This window comes from Rhinatrema bivittatum, chromosome 1, assembly GCF_901001135.1.
Source record: "Rhinatrema bivittatum chromosome 1, aRhiBiv1.1, whole genome shotgun sequence".
Classification (NCBI taxonomy): domain Eukaryota; kingdom Metazoa; phylum Chordata; class Amphibia; order Gymnophiona; family Rhinatrematidae; genus Rhinatrema; species Rhinatrema bivittatum.
In genome coordinates, this window is record NC_042615.1 from 225,305,178 (window position 1) to 225,322,520 (window position 17,343).

Sequence of the window (17,343 nt, forward strand, 5' to 3'; positions counted from 1 at the left end):
CATTTCAAATGTCATTTGAAATGACATTTGAAATGACAGGTACCAGCGCACCCAGGATACTGTATAGGTGCTGTATAGCGCCTATACAGTAAAATGGATTGTGCTTCATGGACGCGGGTTGGACGCGGCTTGCATTTGCATGCCATTTAAATACAGTATCGAGCAGTAGGTGATCCGAACTGTGCATGCGGCAAACGCGGGTGCGCCGGGCACTAACGCACCTCTTTCTACTGCACCTTACTGTATCGGCCCGTAAGTTAGCTGGATAAGCTAGCCCTGCTACTGAGCAGGTCCAAAGTTAGCTGGACTATTCAAACTTATCTAGGTACGTATATTCAGCAGCAATTCTGGTTAAGTTAGCTGGATATGTTTATCTGGCTAACTTTCCTAGCCGGATATATTTTGAATATCTACCTCATTGGGGGCAATATTAAAATAGCCTGTGTTATGATTAAATGGTAAATTTTAAAACCCACGCGGGGGCGTCCATGTGCACGCAGTTCCCGGCGCATGCACATGGACATGCTGATTTTATAACATGCATGCGTCAATGCGCACGTTATAAAATCTGCTACCCACGTGCATATGCGTACCCGATTTTATATTGATTCGCCTAATGGCGATGTCCAGCCCGCCCATGCCCTGCCCAGACCCCACCATCGGCCTGCCCCTTTTTGCCAATCCCGTTCTTCTGTGAATACGGGTATATATGAGTGTGCCTGCGGGCGTTTTGAAATCCCTGTGGCGTGCATGCGGCCCTGCCACACACATATCTGCCTGTTTCAGCACGCGCCGGGTTTTTAAATCAGGCCTAAAGTACCTGGGTAGTTTCTCTTTGAGAATTTGCTAGTGTAAAGTATGCATGCTAAAAGTACCCATGGTCTTTGCATCTGCTATTTGTTCAGATGGCAAAGGAGGGGTTAAACAGTATGCAAATTTTTGAAAATCCCAAGCAAAGTATATATGCTCTTTTACACCTCCACCCTAATTATTCTCCCTTCAGGAACACTTCTTTCTAACCTGGCTAAAAGTACATACACTATGGAAGCTTGCGTTACAAGGTTGATAGACATTCCTAGAAACGGAAGTAATACAATGGTAGATTACTAACATAGAAACAGAGCTAGATTAAAGCATGTCAGCATTGAACACATTGACCTCTAATCAGAGTGTGCACTGAACCTTTAGTTACCGTATTTTTCGCTCCATAAGACGCACCTGACCATAAGACGCACCTAGGATTCAGAGGGGGAAAATAAAAAAAAATTGTGCTAAACCGGCTCTGCGTCTGGGCGTCTTATGGAGCAAATTAGGGGAGTGCATAGCTTTTTTTTTTCTCCCCATTTTGTTTTCGGGTCTGGGGAGGGCCATTTCGGTCCACTCCCCAGATCAGAAAACGTTTCTTTCTCTGGGAACCCCTCCCCCCCCAAAAAAAACCCCCCATCCCAACCCTTTAAATTAACAACCCCCACCCTCTGACCCCCCCCCAAGACCTGCCGACTTAATTTACTGCACCCCCCACCCTCCTGACCCCCCCCAAGACCTGCCGACTTAATTTACTACAACCCCCCACCCTCCTGACCCCCCCAAGACCTGCCGACTTAATTTACTGCAACCCCCCCCTCCTGACCCCCCCCCAAGACCTACCGACTTAATTTACTGCAACCCCCCACCCTCCTGACCCCCTCAAGACCTGCCAAACGTCCCTGGTGGTCCAGCGGGGGTCCAGGAGCGGTCCGGGAACGATCTCCTCGGCTTCGGCCGTCGGCTGCCAGTAATCAAAATGGCGCCGACGGCCCTTTGCCCTCACTATGTCACTGAGACCGACCAATAGCAGCGGTCGGTCCCAGTGACATAGTGAGGGCAAAGGGCCGTCGGCGCCATTTTGATTACTGTAGCCGACGGCCGAAGCCGAGGAGATCGTTCCCGGACCGCTTCCTGGACCCCCGCTGGACCACCAGGGACGTTTGGCAGGTCTTGGGGGGTCAGGAGGGTGGGGGGTTTGCAGTAAATTAAGTCGGCAGGTCTTGGGGGAGTCAGGAGGGGGGAGGGTGTTAGAATTTTTTTTTTTTTTTAATATTCGCTCCATAAGACGCACATACATTTCCCCCCCACTTTGGGGGGAAAAAAGTGCGTCTTATGGAGCGAAAAATACGGTATATTTTTATTCCGTGTTGATCTGCAGAGAATGTATGTGGAACCATTAGTGAATGGAACCAACAGATGTTTAAGCAATACCTTACTTCATATAAGATATGGTCTATACTGCGGATGACATTTTGAATTCCATTGTGACTCTATCAGTGTTTTCAAATTCAAGCCCCTGAGGCAGCCACTGGAATGTGGCGAAACTTGGCCTGAGTCGGGCATTTTTAATGAACACGTCTCCACCCAATAAAGATTTGGCAAAGATTTCCTTGGGAATCTATTTCTTTGTTGTTTCCTCACGGCTTTGTTAGATTGCCTGCCTTGCTGTTTTTTGGGTCCATAAGGAGGCTGAAAGGAGGTTAACATCCTACCCTGCCACCCACTAGGGACCCCAAATTTACACCTGGCCAAAGTGGAAAAATAAAAGCTCCTGTTTTAAAGTAAACAAAACCAGTATTAATTTAAAGAAAACCTGATAATGATTAGCTGTTGTTGAGAACGGCGGTTTTAGTGTGCCCATGGGCCTCAGCCTGACCCAGACCTTCTGAGCCGAACCAAGGGTTGACGGTGGCCCCGCATGGCTGACGGTCTACCCCCTGCCAGGCCGGCAAGCTCCAATGGCCAAACATCCGAGGATGTTGGAAGGTGAATGGTCCTCCGACCATTCCGGGCCCTTTCGGACCTGCTGCGAGCAGCATGGAGCAGCAGGCCTGGCCTGAGGTTGAGGGCAGACGGGCCTTGACATGAAGACATGAAGATTGATGCAACGGCATCACATAGCACGAAGACTTGGGTTGATGCGACAGCATCCATGGCACGAAGACTAGGGGTGATGCGACGGCATCCATAGCATGAAGACTAGGGGTGATGCGACGGCATCCATGGCATGAAGACAAATGGCTGAATGCAACGGCATCCTGGACAAGACATCCAAAGAGGCAACACAAGGCCATGGACATTGGCACTGTCTCTCAGGGCGCCCTACTCAGGCCCACCCGCGGGACTGAGTCGCGGACCACCCTGTCTGTTAGCGCCTTATACAGCCCTTGCAGACTGGTCACGGACCACGACGGGAGCGGGACAGCACAGGAACACACATCAGGACTTGACGGCTCAGGAGCACAGGACAACCGTCCACCGGCAGGCTAGTCCTCCCAGGAGTACTGCATCTGAGGGACCCCCGGCCTACCGGTACCAGAAGGCTCGAGAGCGAAGGCGAGGCATGGCGTAGGAATGAACATCAGGGATGGCAGGAACACCAGGACATGGAGGACGAAGACACCTGGACAAGGACCTCAGGCACGAAGACTTGGACATGGCATGGCAAGCATGACGAGACAAGACGACATCACAGTGAGGAGCTCCACAAGATGAGAAGACCCTACAACGGGCTCTGGCAGGCCGGAGCCTCCAGAGCAAAGAGATGACGACGATGCAAGGCCAGGAACAATGGACGGAGCAGCCCTTTATAGGGCTGAGCAGGAAATAGTTCTCAAGGTGGGGCCCAGACACTTCCTGTGTCTGGCCCTTTAAATAGAGAAGGAAGACGCGGCCGCGTGCCTAAGAGCAGGAAACAGGGGCTGTGCAGGACCATGGCCAGCGGCCTGCACAGCGTCTGTGCGGAAGACATCAGAGAGGCAGGGCTGAGCCTGAGCACAGGCTCCAATGTCGGCAGCGGCTCCAGCCGCTGCAGGAGGCCCCGGGGGCATCTCCAGCCATTACTCGAGTCCGGGGCTGCGGCCTTAGCGCCGCAAAGAAGAAACAGTGATGGGGGCGGTCCCAGGCTCCGAAGAAGGCCGCGGCTCCAGCCGTGGAAGCCAGGAAGAAGCAGGGCGGCCTCCTGGCCGCGTGGGCAGGCCGATGGCGGCGTCCTGCCGCATCGGCGAAGATGGCATGGTGAGTGAGTCAGTGCCTGCTCGCGGGGGGACCCGCGGGCAGCACAGGTTCATAACAGCTGTCAACTTAATTATGAGTCATCTTTTTTAATTTCAATTTTCATTTTATGGCTGTAGAAATGCAAACTAGTGTTTACAGTAGCTTATGATTTATCTAATGTTTGGGTACTTGCCAGGTTCTTGTGACTTGGTTTGGCCATTGTTTGAAACAGGATACTGGGCTTGATGGACCCTTGGTCTGACCCAGTATGTTCTTATATTGAAAAGTAAGGGTCCCAATACAGATCCCTGAGGCACTCCACTGCCTACTTCCTTCCACAGAGAAAATTGTCCATTTAATCCTACTCTCTGTTTCCTGTCTTTTAGCCAGTTTGTAATCCACGAAAGGACATCGCCACCTATCCCATATCTTTTTACTTTTCCTAGAAGCCTCTTATGAGGAACTTTGTCAAACGCGTTCTGAAAATCCAAGTACACTACGTCTACTGGTTCACTTTTATCCACATGTTTATTAACTCCTTCAAAAAAGTGAAGCAGATTTGTGAGTCAAGACTTGCCTTGGGTAAAGCCATGCTGACTTTGTTCCATTAAACCATGTCTTTCTATATGTTCTGTGATTTTGATGTTTAGAACACTTTCCACTATTTTTCCTGGCACTGAAGTCAGGCTAACCGGTCTGTAGTTTTCTGGATTGCCCCTGGAGCCCTTTTTAAATATTTGGTTACATTAGCTATCCTCCAGTCTTCAGGTACAATGGATGATTTTAATAATAGGTTACAAATTTTTTACTAATAGGTCATGAAATTTCATTTTGAGTTCCTTCAGAACTCTGGGGTGTATACCATCCAGTCCAGGTGATTTACTACTCTTCAGTTTTGTCAATCAGGCCTACCACATTCTTCTAGGTTCACCATGATTGGTTCAGTCCATCTGAATCATTACCCATGAAAACCTTCTCCAGTACGGGTACCTCTCCAACATCTTCTTCAGTAAACACCGAAGCAAAGAAATCATTTAATCTTTCCGTGATGGCCTTATCTTCTATAAGTGCCCCTTTAACCCCTCGATCATCTAACAGTCCAGCTGACTCCCTCACAGGCTTTCTGCTTCGGATATATTTAAAAACGTTTTTACTGTGAGTTTTTGCCTCTATGGCCAACTTCTTTTCAAATTCTCTCTTAGCCTGTCTTATCAATGTCTTTCATTTAACTTGCCAATGCTTATGCATTATCCTATTTTCTTGTGTTGGATCCTTCTTCCAAAATTTGAATGACGATCTTTTGGCTAAATAGCTTCTTTCACCTCACCTTTTTAACCATGCCAGTAATCGTTTTGCCTTCTTTCTACCTTTTTTAATTTGTGGAATACATCTGGACTCTGCTTCTAGGATGGTATTTTTTTTATTTCAAATCATGTTTATTTATTTTGAGACAAAGAATAGAATGACCATGCCTCATGCACACTTTTTATCTTTGTAGCTGCTCCTTTCAGTTTTTTTTCTAACAATTTTTCTCATTTTATCAAAGTTTCCCTTTTGAAAGTTTAGCATGAGAGCCGTGGATTTGCTTACTGTCCCCCTTCCAGTCATTAATTCAAATTTGATGATATTATGATCACTATTGCCAAGCGGCCCCACCACCATTACCTCTCTCACCAAATCCTGTGCTCCACTGAGAATTAGATCTAAAATTGCTCCCTCTCTTATCGGTTCCTGAACCAGTTGCTCCATAAAAATGTCATTTATTCCATCCAGGAACTTTATATCTCTAGCATGTACCGATGATACATTTACCCAGTCAATATTGGGCTAATTGAAGTCTCCCATTATTACCACACTACCAATTTGGTTAGCTTCCCTAATTTCACTTAGCATTTCACTGTCGGTCTCACCATCTTGACCAGGTGGTCACTATAGTCTTCCCTGACACACAAGAGATTTCTACCCATAAAGATTCAATTGTGCATTTAGTCTCAAGCAGGATGTTTATCCTGTTGGACTCTATGCCATCCTGGACATAAAGCACCACACCGCCTCCCGGATGCTCCTCTCTGTCATTGCAATAGAATTTGTACCCCGGTATAGCACTGTCCCATTGGTTGTTCTCCTTCCACCATGTCTCTGAGATGCCAATTAAGTCTATGTCATCATTCACTGCTATACATTCTAATTCTCCCATCTTACTTCTTAGACTTCTGGCATTAGCGTACAAACATTTCAAAGTTTGTTTTTTTGTTTGTATTTTCATTCTGCTTTTTAATTGATAGGGAAAAGTTAGAATTTTTTTAGCTTAGGTGAGTTTTTAGTTTAAGGCACTTGGACTACTTTTCTTATTATTGGAATCTCACTGTCGGGATGCCCTAATTCTAATGCATCATTAGTATCCTTTGAAGATACCTCTCTCCGAACCATGCGCTGCTGAGCGACTGTCGGCTTTCCCCTTTGTTCTAGTTTAAAAGCTGCTCTATCTCCTTTTTAAAGGTTAGCGCCAGTAGTCTGGTTCCACCCTGGTTAAGGTGGAACCCATCCCTTCGGAAGAAACCCCACCTTCCCCAAAAGGTTCCCAAGCTCCTAATGAAACTGAATCCCTCTTCTTTGCACCGTCTCATCCACTCATTGAGACTCCGGAGCTCTGCTTGCCTCTGGTGACCTGCGCGTGGAACAGGAAGCATTTCAGAGAATGCTACCCTAGAGGTTCTGGATTTAAGCTTTCTACCTAAGAGCCTAAATTTGGCTTCCAGGATCTCCCTCCCATATTTTCCTATGTCATTGGTGCCTACATGTACCACGACAGCCGGCTCCTCCCCAGCACTGTCTAAAATCCTATCTAGGAGACGCGTGAGGTCCACCACCTTCGCACCAGGTAGGCATGTTACCAGGCGATCCTCACGCCCACCAGCCACCCAGCTGTCAACATTCCTAATAATCGAATCACCAACTATGACGGCCGACCTAACCCTTCCCTCCTGTGCAGAAGGCCTTGGGAAGATATCCTCAGTGCGAAAGGACAATGCAGCACCTGGAGAGCAGGTCCTTGCTACAGGATCCTTTCATGCTGCACCTGGTTGATGCTCTCCAATCATGAGATCTTTTTCCTCCAAAGCAGCACCAGGGCTGCCAGTCTGAAGTTGGGACTTGGCTACTATGTCCCTGAAGCTCTCATCTATATACCTCTCTGTCTGCCTCAGCTCCTCCAGGTCTGCCACTCTAGCCTCCAGAGATCGGACTCGTTCTCTGAGAGCCAGGAGCTCTTTGCATCGCATGTACATGTACAATTTCTCACCGGTGGGTAAAAAATCATACATGTGACACTCTATGCAAAAGACTGGGAAGCTCCCCTCTTGCTGCTGGACTGCTGCCTTCATCTCAAATTTGTTCAGTTCCTACTTAATTTTTTGGTTGCTATGGGAGTAGGAATGTGTCTAATTAACATCCTTTAAATGTATTAGTGAATTCACTATATGTCTAGTAGTGGCCTACAGGGGAATGATCAAACTCTCAATAAGGTGTTTTTTGTTTTTTTTAAAGTGGCACCTGCCTATAAATTAAAGGAGGAGCTAGGGGAAAGACAAACAGTCTAACTTCAGTTAGTCGGCCAGAGTGACTCACTGCTCTCTTGATTAACAAATGTTGGTACCTATTCAAACCAAATCACACTACCTCAACACCTTTCCAAGATGAGTAACTGAACTGAACTTTTCAACCTTTTTACTAGCTCCTAGCTTATTTCTAGCTTCTGGCTACTTTTTTCTTTTTTTGTTATTTTTTTTGTTATTAATATACAAACACTCTAATTTCTGCTGCCTTACAGACTATTAAAAATAAACACACTAACTACTGCTTACTAGCTGCCTTACTGAGTGACTATTTAAAAATACAAACAGTCTAACTTCTGTTTATTCGCTGCCTTACTGACTATTAAAAGCACAAACACACTAAATAATATTCCCAAATAGTTAACTTTGCCTCAACACTTTTAAAAAAGAAAATGTCCCAAGCAAAAACTTACTGATTCCTTTCAGCCACCAGCAAGGTGATCCTCTCCTCTGAGTGCTCCCACATGTATGCACATTCAGCCTATTTTATAACATGCCCGCGTCCTTTTCTGCGAGCCGGCATATGCACATGCATGTGCGTCTCTGTGCTGCTTTTAAAATTTATCTTTTAGTGAGGAATGTAGGCCTCACTGAAAAGAAACTACTCTAAAAGAGCTCTTCCGTCTACAAAATACCAACTCAAATGCCACACCTTCTCCAGTCCACTGATGTATTTGGTGGACTGTGGGCCCGTTCTGCAGCCTCCCATGCTCACCTCCAGCCCGGGTCATCCTCCTGATGCCGCGCCAGCCTTCTGAGACGCGGCCATGCACTGCATCTGCCTCCAAGTTCCCATCTGCTCCCCAGCGTCAGGCCCTCCTTTGAGAACGGCAAGAGGTCGCGCTGCTACTGCTCTTCCTTTTTGTGGCAGAATGCCACTGGATCCTCAAGGCACGCCCCCCTCCCTTAGGGCGCGCATGCGATGACTGACCAAACTTTAAAGAACCAGCAGTGGAAAACCTCCAGAGCCGGCCCCTGATGATGTTGTTCAGCTAGCCCTATAAAGGGCTGAGTTGGAGAACCCTCCAGTGCCTCAGCAATAGGTTGTCTTGCCTCGAGAAGTGCTTTGCCAATGCGTTCCTGTTCCTGCTATTTATTCCTGAGTTCCTGTGTCTCATTCCTGGTCCTGTTTGGCAGTCTGGTTCTTCTTGAGTTCTTGTCTTCGTGGTCAGCCTTCCTTGTCTGTCCTCAGTGTCTCTTGCTCTTGAGCTCCCCGTCCTCCCCTTCATTTTCCTTCCCCTTGGCCTGGACTTCTAGCTTGACCTCGGAACAGCTCTGAATTGGATTGGAATTCTGGCTTGACCCTTGGACTGGACCACGATGCTGCTTGACCTCCGCCAGCCTTGGATCACTGCCTTCTCATTGTCTCTGATTGAACTCTACCTGCCTCAACCACTGCCAGGACCTTGACACTCTCTGAACTCTGCCTGCCTCTGACCACAGCCTGAACTTGACTGTGTCTGTCTGCCTGCCCTGATCGCTGCTTCCCTTACTTCACTTTGTTCTCTGTGCTGGCCTGCAATGTTTCCATCACAATGGATCATCACCGTCACAGAGGCTCGCACCTAAGACCAGCCAGCCCCGGCACCTGAGGGCTCACCCTAAGGGGAATGTGGGCTGGTATTGGTCAAGCTCCAGTTGCGCCTCTGCTCCAGCCAGCTCCACCTGCCAATGGTGGGGATCTGCAGGGCTCCTCCCTATAGACTGCACCAACCCCGCCTCGACCGAACCCACATCCGCAACATCCTAGTCCCTATTTATAAAAGAAAGGTCCACCCACTCAGGCAGCTTCTGGAGGAGGCGCTAACTGTGGTATTCCTAACCCAGAGGGGTGCCACACTACCCTCTGTTACCTATCATTAATCGTTTTCTAATTCATTTTCCCACTTAGGAATTCATCTCAAGCTTCCTCATGTTTATGAATCTCTTATGTATAATGGTGTTAAAAGTCTTATTGAAATCTAAATAAACCATATCAAATGCAGTCCTCAGATCTAATTTCTGGTCACTCAGTTAACAAAATCAGTGAGGTTTAATTGATATGACCTCCCCTGGTGAATCCTGTAGTCTTCTATTTGAGATACTCCAGTATCATTTCCTTCAGCAGTAATTTAATTAATTTCCCTACTTTCAAGGTCAAACTGACTAGCCTGTAGTTATCAAACACATCCCTCCATGCTGCCAATTTTGTAGAGATGGACTACATATTCATGTCTTGGGCAAATAAAAGTTGTCAGTAGAGCTGCCAACTGTTGTCCAACTTCCCATAATATCCTGAGCTTTATCCCCCAAGAGACAATTATCTTGTCCATGTTCAGTTTTGCTAATTTTATCCAGAATCTCTCTTTCATGAATGAACATGGGACCTTCTCTCTTTTTTTTTTGATGCTTGACACTTATCTGTCAATCTCATTCTCTCTGAATACTGTACAAATGAGTCATTCATTATTTACTTTTATTTTTTGAAGTGTCATACACCCAGATACTACACTCCTTCCCATTTATCTTATAATTTTACCCTCTCCCGCCGCAAGTTATGTAAAAGAAGTTGTGTCTGCCTGCTTTACTGCTTTAGCTATTATTTATAACTTTGAATTATACGAATGTCTATTTTATACCTCTCTCTGCCTCTTCTCCAGGGCTTGTGGTCTAGACTGCACCACTTTGATAGCCTCCTATAGAATGCTTCTACTCTAAGTTCTTCTATTTAAAAACACAACAATTCTACTTTTCTGTTTTAATATCACTCCTGGAAAATAGCACACAAATATAGCATTCAAATTCTTACATTGCGTGCACTCCAGAATCTCTGTGTATCTTTTGGAGTCATCATCTTTAAGACTTCTGCTTGTTTCTTACGCGCCAGGGTTTTTTCTTCCAGCTTTTTCTGGAGCTCTGTAACACGTTCATTTTTTGCCAGGATGGTTTTAGTAAACTCTGCTTTCATTTTCTTTTCTTCTTGCCTGTTGGAGAAAGGAAAATAAATATGGGTAATTAGGACCAGAGACATTGAGTGATTTCTCTCATTTTTTAGTCTGAAAAAAGTGCATAATCACACCTGGCACTTAGATGATAAATTTGCATGTTCTAATCAACATGAGCTAATTCAGTAAGTAAACCGCCATTGCATTTGCCAAGCAGCATATGTTAACCTCGCTTAACTTGCTCATTCACAGATATCCACCAAGGGTCCTACTCATACATTTGTCCCAGAAATGTGAAGAGAATTTCATGGCTTAACGGGAGCAATTTTCAAAACAACCTGCCCAAGCACAAAGTCTGCAGCTTTGTAGACATTTTCAAAGGGAAACGTTGGTGCAGACGTTACCTTTGAAGCATGGGTACAGCTGGCACGTGGACTTTGCACCTGCTTTTTGGTGGGCTAAATCTGCCTGGCACATAGCACACATGTATTTGAAAATGCAACATACACATATAGGAGTAGATTTTAAAAGGGTGCGCGCGCTACCCGGCGCACACACATGTACAGCCTCTGGCCCTGCCCCGCCCCCTCCATGCTCCTTTAGTAAAGCCCCTGGACTTACACGCATGTCGCCGGGCCTTTTTAAAATAGGCCTGGTGCGCGTAACCTTTTTAAAACCCGGCCCATAGTTTTCTAATCTCTGCCCAGAATATGACTCTGGGAATGACTTCCCTTTATCCAGCTAAACATATGTACACTGTGGAGCCCTGTGTGACTTTTAGCTGGAGGCAATTTTAGGGAACACCTTTTGCCTGAGCATTTACCCAAGTAAATGCATCCAAAGGGCAACCAAATGATAAAGGGGATGGAACAGCTCCCCTATGAGGAAAGGCTGAAGAGGTTACACTTTCAAATAATAGAAGGACTAGGGGGCATTCCATGAAGTTAGCAAGTAGCACATTTAAGATTAATCGGAGAAAATTCTTTTTCACTCAATGCACAATTAAGCTCTGGAATTTATTGCCAGAGGATATGGTTAGTGCAGTTAGTGTAGCTGGGTTCAAAAAAGGTTTGGATAAGTTCTTGGAGGAGAAGTCCATTAACTGCTATTAATCAATTATACTTGGGGAATAGCCACTGCTATTAATTGCTTCAGTAGCATGGGTTCTTCTTAGTGTTTGGGTAATTGCCAGGTTCTTGTGGCCTGGTTTTGGCCTCTGTTGGAAACAGGATGCTGGGCTTGATGGACCCTTGGTCTGACCCAGCATGGCAATTTCTTATGTTCTTATGTTCTTATGAGTGTTCCTTGAAAAATTTATTGTCTCAACAAGTGGATGTTATTTGCATGAACAGTGATTTTCATCGACAGGAAACTTTAGAAAGGTTTAAAAATGTGGAAGCTGAATTACATCATGTAAAAGGAGTTCAGTCTACTATTATCCAAGACTGTGGAATTATAAATAGGAAGGTCGAATTTATAGAAAATGCTTTGGGACACTTAAATTTCTAAAATTTCCCAGGGTTGTGGGAGAAGTCCCTTGACTTACCCTCAGAAGATATGTCCTTGAAGTGTTGGAGTAAAGAACAGAATCGGCTCCCCCCCTGGACAAAGTGTTTTTTTTGCCTACTCGGGCTAATACGCAATCTCAAGTCTTCCCTCTTGATTTAGAGAATTTAACTGCTTTCTTAGAGTCATCTAATTGCAAAATAATTGAAAGAGCTACTCTTTTGATATCTTTTTTCACTGAGAAAGATTTGAGTGATGTAATGAGAAGTTATTTTAAAAAATCTAATATTTTCTTCATGGGTCAAAAAATCAGGATTTTTCCTGATTTGACTAAATCTACTCAGATGAGAAGGAAAGGTTTTTGGCTTTATGCCAAGAAACTTTAGCTCTCAGTGCGTCCTTCTTTCTGAGGTTTCCTTGCACGTGTATTATTAAATATAATAGAGATAATTACGTTTTTCTACTGGAACAGTTAAAGAGCTTCATTGATTCCAGGAAGGTTATGCTACAAGTTAGCAATATCTAGGTTAATTCATCATAATGGATATAATGCGTGTCGTATTGAGCTACGTCTTTGCTTCACAAAGTATTTCCTATATTTCTCTAGTCTCCTTTAAATTTCCAGTGCTACCTCCCCTCTTATTATTGTGGTCTAATGGGTAGTAAGACAGAAGGGAAAGATTTCCCTTATTTTGTATTTCATTATATTTTCTTTGTGCATACCATATTGTTGTACAAAGTGGATACTTTGTTTGAAATTGTAAAAATCAATAAAGAATAAATTACAAAAAAAAGAAAGCAATGGGGATTTTTTGGGGGAGGCTCAGTTCTCTTGAAAATACAGATCTGATGTTTCTAGTTTTCAAACTCATCTGAGATATTCACGTTTTCTCCCCGCATCCCAAATTTGGAGAATGTGAGCCCCTTTTTTGGAGAGTTATTGAGCTTACAGACAGACATTGATCCCTTTTACATAATTCTTTCCAAAATTCTGGATATTGAAAAGCATAAAAATAGGGAGTGTGGCCTTAATAAAAGGTGCTAACCTATCACTAAAATAACTATAATAATTTGGGGATAATAGAAGGAACCAGGAATGTGATTCCTAAAAAGTAGACAAACTAATACTTTTTGGAAATTTGCCAGGAAATAGTAAAAGTTCAGTTAATTCATAGATTATCTGTGTAGTGTACTGGTCAGAGCACAGATGTGTGAAATCTGAAGACAATTGTTCATACTGTTCCCCAACAGCAAGCTACTGGAGCTTTTCTGCTCAGTTTGCAAGCTCTTTTAAGAAGGAACATTGTAACCGTGTGAATTGTTTTGTATGGTGCTGGACATAGTATATAAAGCAGGGATCATGTTCATTGCCCAACTAACAGCTGGAAATGCACCACCCTGAGCCACTGCCCACTGTTCTTTCTGCAGCTGGTTTTCTGGGACCAGTACAGGGATGAGGAGTATCATTCCTGGTGGATCCTCCTATCAACTCCAGTAAGCCTTGTTAAGTCTGTGTCTTGTCTCCTATCTTTGCATGTGAGAAGGAAAGGTCCACACACCTTGTTGATGGGTCCAGTGTCTGCTGCTAGATTGCAAATAAGTCTTTTCTCTAAACTAATACTTGGTTTTGCACTTGGTGGATTCAGTCCACTAATGATTTCGTTGTGCAAGTTTTGTTTTTTCCTTTTCTTGCAGACTGGCCCAGTATAACAGGTAAATAGGAACAGTTTTTTGCAGACTGACCCAGTGTGGAATGGGGTAAACAGGGAACGTTCAAATAGTACTAGGATTAAGGGATATTCCATGAAGCTAATTGGTAGCATTTTTAAAACAAATCGGAGAAAGTATTTTTTCACTCAGTGCACAATTAAACTGTAGAGTTTATTGCTAGAGGATGTCATGAAGGCAGGTAGCATAGCTAGGTTTATAAAGGATTTGGATAAGCGTCTGGACGAAAAGTCCATAAACCACTATTAGTCATGTAGGTTTGGGGAAGCCATTGCTTATCCTGGTTATGAGCAAAAAAGATTGGACTTATTCCTCGGGATCCTACCAGGTACTTGTTACCTGGATTGGCCACTGTTGGAGGCAGGATGTTTGCTTGATAGATCTTTGGTCTAACCCTTTATGGCATTTCTTATGTTCTTATGACCCCCTTCAATGCCCTGATCTTGGGCTAAAGGGTTGGCATGTGGAACCTTGCTCCTGGATGTTGAAATGTAGGGGACAAGAGTGCCCTGGTGGCTATTGGAGGGCCCAGAGAGATATTTATTTATTTTATTTATTTATTTAATAACTTTTATATACCGACGAACGTTGGGAACATCTCGTTGGTTTACACAGAACTTAGCAACAGGCTGGAGAACCAGCCAGTATGTTTTCTCTATTCAGTTTCTATTATCCCGAATGGAACCTGATGAGTGTCAAAAGTGTCTTTACGTGTGCTGCCTTTCTCTGTCTGGCATGCTGGAATGGCATCTCCTGTGTTCTTCATTTTTCTTTCTGTGTGTCATTTAATCCAACTCAGACAGTGTCTTCTTCCTCCTTCTGTCCCTCTCTGCTGTGCTGCCCCTGATTAAAGAGAACAAATAGCTGCTTCTCTAACTGGCTGGTGTCTGACATGCCTACTAGTGTGTTTTCACGTGTGCATTCAACCAGCCTCTGCAGTTTGCCCTGGACAGAAAGAGATACCCTCTGCTGGAGGAGTAGTCATCTGTACTGCCTGTTTTCTGCAGTGCATCTTCTGTATGATCTGTGCATGCTTAGAGTAACTGTCTCGTTTCTGTCTTTCAACTGGACGTGCTGCCTGCTGCTGCACCTCTGTGAGGGATGAGAGGAGAACCCTTTAGAAGCAGCAGGCACAGCCCAGGACATCCCTGAGGCAACAATCCCCAAATATTTTAAATTTATCTTTCACCTAAGATTGCTTGAAGAATATAAGAGACAAAACTCTGAGGAATCGTTGTTTTTTTCATGTTTGCATTTTGGACTGAACTAACTGGTTACGGAATTTTGTTTAATGTTTGCTTGATTACGGATATCGATAAACAAAAACTGAACAGAAATTTGTTTCTCTTTTAGACTGGCAGCTTTCTCCTATTCTTTTGAGCTTCCAGCTCAGTCAAAACCAGCCTCAGTGGAGTTATGACATATTGAGCTTTCAACTACAACTATTCAGGGATTTTTGTACCCCTCTCATAACTGAACCCCGAAATGTTACCAGGATGTCCCTATTCAGCCGCTGTGCAGCTTGGCCAGATAAACCTATTGGGCTAACTTAAAGGTAGAATTTAAAAGCGTTGCTTGCGCAAAAACGGTCACCTACACGCATATGCAGGCTATGCACATTTTAAGAAGCCAAGACGTAAGCGCATACATACTTGTACGCACATCAGGATTAAGGAGGCGGAAAAAGGGGCAGGGCCAAGACTTAGGCCCTCATCAGGACCAAGTCTGGAGATTTTGAGTTCTAAGACTTTTGAGGATTCAGGCTTGAGGAACCAGAGGGGTCCTGAACACTGGAGAGGGAGAGAGAGAGAGAGAGAGACTGACTCTGTAAGAGAGTCAATATGACACTATATATCTCCCACTGTATGAGGGGAACTTAGATCAGCAGTATATGCAATTGTTTCTATAAACTTTGCCTGTTATGACAGCCTTTTTTTTTTCCCGAAAATGACCTAAAAATGGTATTGCATAGTTTGGTAATTTCTAATATCGACTATTACAATTCTCTTTATCTGGGACTACAAAATTCTTTGATCAAATCCCCACAGCTAATTCAAAATGCTGCTGCCAGGATTGTGACAGGTAGAAACATTCATGAACTAGGTGCCACAGTGGATAAAACATTGAAATCGTCGGCTCAGTGTGCTGCAGCAGTCAAAAAAGCAAACAGAATGTTGGGAATTATTAGAAAGGGGATGGTGAATAAAACGGAAAATGTCATAATGCCTCTGTATTGCTCCAAGGTGAGACCGCACCTTGAATACTGTGTACAATTCTGGTCGCCGCATCTCAAAAAAGATATAGTTGCGATGGAGAAGGTACACAGAATGGCGACCAAAATGATAAGGGGAATGGAACAGCTCCCCTATGAGGAAAGAGTAAAGAGGTTAGGACTTTTCAGCTTGGAACAGAGATGGCTGAGGGGAGATAAGAAGGTGTTTAAAATCATGAGAGGTCTAGAACAGGTGGATGTGGATCAGTTATTTACTCTTTCAGATAACAGAAAGACTAGGGGGCACTCCATGAAGTTAGCATTGGGCACATTTAAAACTAATCGGAGAAAGTTCTTTTTCACTCAATGCACAATTAAACTCTGGAATTTGTTGCCAGAGGATGTGGTTAGTGCAGTTAGCATAGCTGTGTTTAAAAAAGGATTGGATAAGTTCTTGGAGGAGAAGTTCATATCCTGATATTAATTAAGTTGACTTGGAAAATAGCTGCTGCTATTACTAGCAACAGTAACATGGAATAGACTTAGTTTTTGGGTACTTGCCAGGTTCTTATGGCCTGGATTGGCCACTGTTGGAAACAGGATGCTGGGCTTGGTGGACCCTTGGTCTGACCCAGTTTGGCATTTTCTTATGTTCTAACGTATCACTCCTACTATTGCATGCCTTCACTGGCTTCTTATTCTTTATCAGATTCTTTTTAAAGTTATTCAGTTTATATTCAAAGCTGTTTATAGTTTAGCACCTAGTCATTTAAATTCAGTTTTAAAAACTTACCAACCTACGCATACACTAAGATCATCTCAGTTTTTAACTGTTCCTTCTTTACGACAGGTTATACATGCAGAATCCCGTGGGCGAACTCTTTACATAGCAGCTCCTACGCGTTAGAATGCTTTATCTCGGGAACTTAAGACTGTCTCCTCATTACTTGACTTTAGAAAATAATTGAAAGGTCACTTTTTTGAACAAGAATTTAAGACTGTTTAGATGACAATGCTGACAGGATTGATGCCTGCTTTGCAGCTGATTTCAGCCTCTTTGTCTTGTTTAGCAAGTGGAATCAGAACATGGGTTTTATGTGTTTTGTCTATTTTTTCAGTGTTTTAATATGTCTATGTCTCTGACACATTTTATTGTATATTTATTGTCTATTTCATTATGGATGTACTGTTGTAATCCCCTTAGAATAGTAAATAAGCAGAATAGAAATTTTTAAATTAAATAGATATTCTCTCAGATGGGAGGCTGCCTGGATTTACTCCCACCCTGAGCAGAACTTGGAGAGGCAAATAAAAGTTGCATACCTAGGAGAGGTGA

The 17,343-nt window shown here is 44.0% G+C and overlaps 1 protein-coding gene across 1 annotated transcript in view; it reads right to left on the reverse strand.

Moving 5' to 3' along the window:
- The window catches only part of CFAP99 (cilia and flagella associated protein 99), a 270,815-nt gene that overhangs the window by 15,996 nt on the left and 237,476 nt on the right, over positions 1 to 17,343 (reverse strand). The window contains exon 15 of the mRNA XM_029592263.1: positions 10,426 to 10,600. Within this exon, the coding sequence (XP_029448123.1) occupies positions 10,426 to 10,600 (175 nt within the window). The remainder of the gene's footprint in view (positions 1 to 10,425; positions 10,601 to 17,343) is intronic.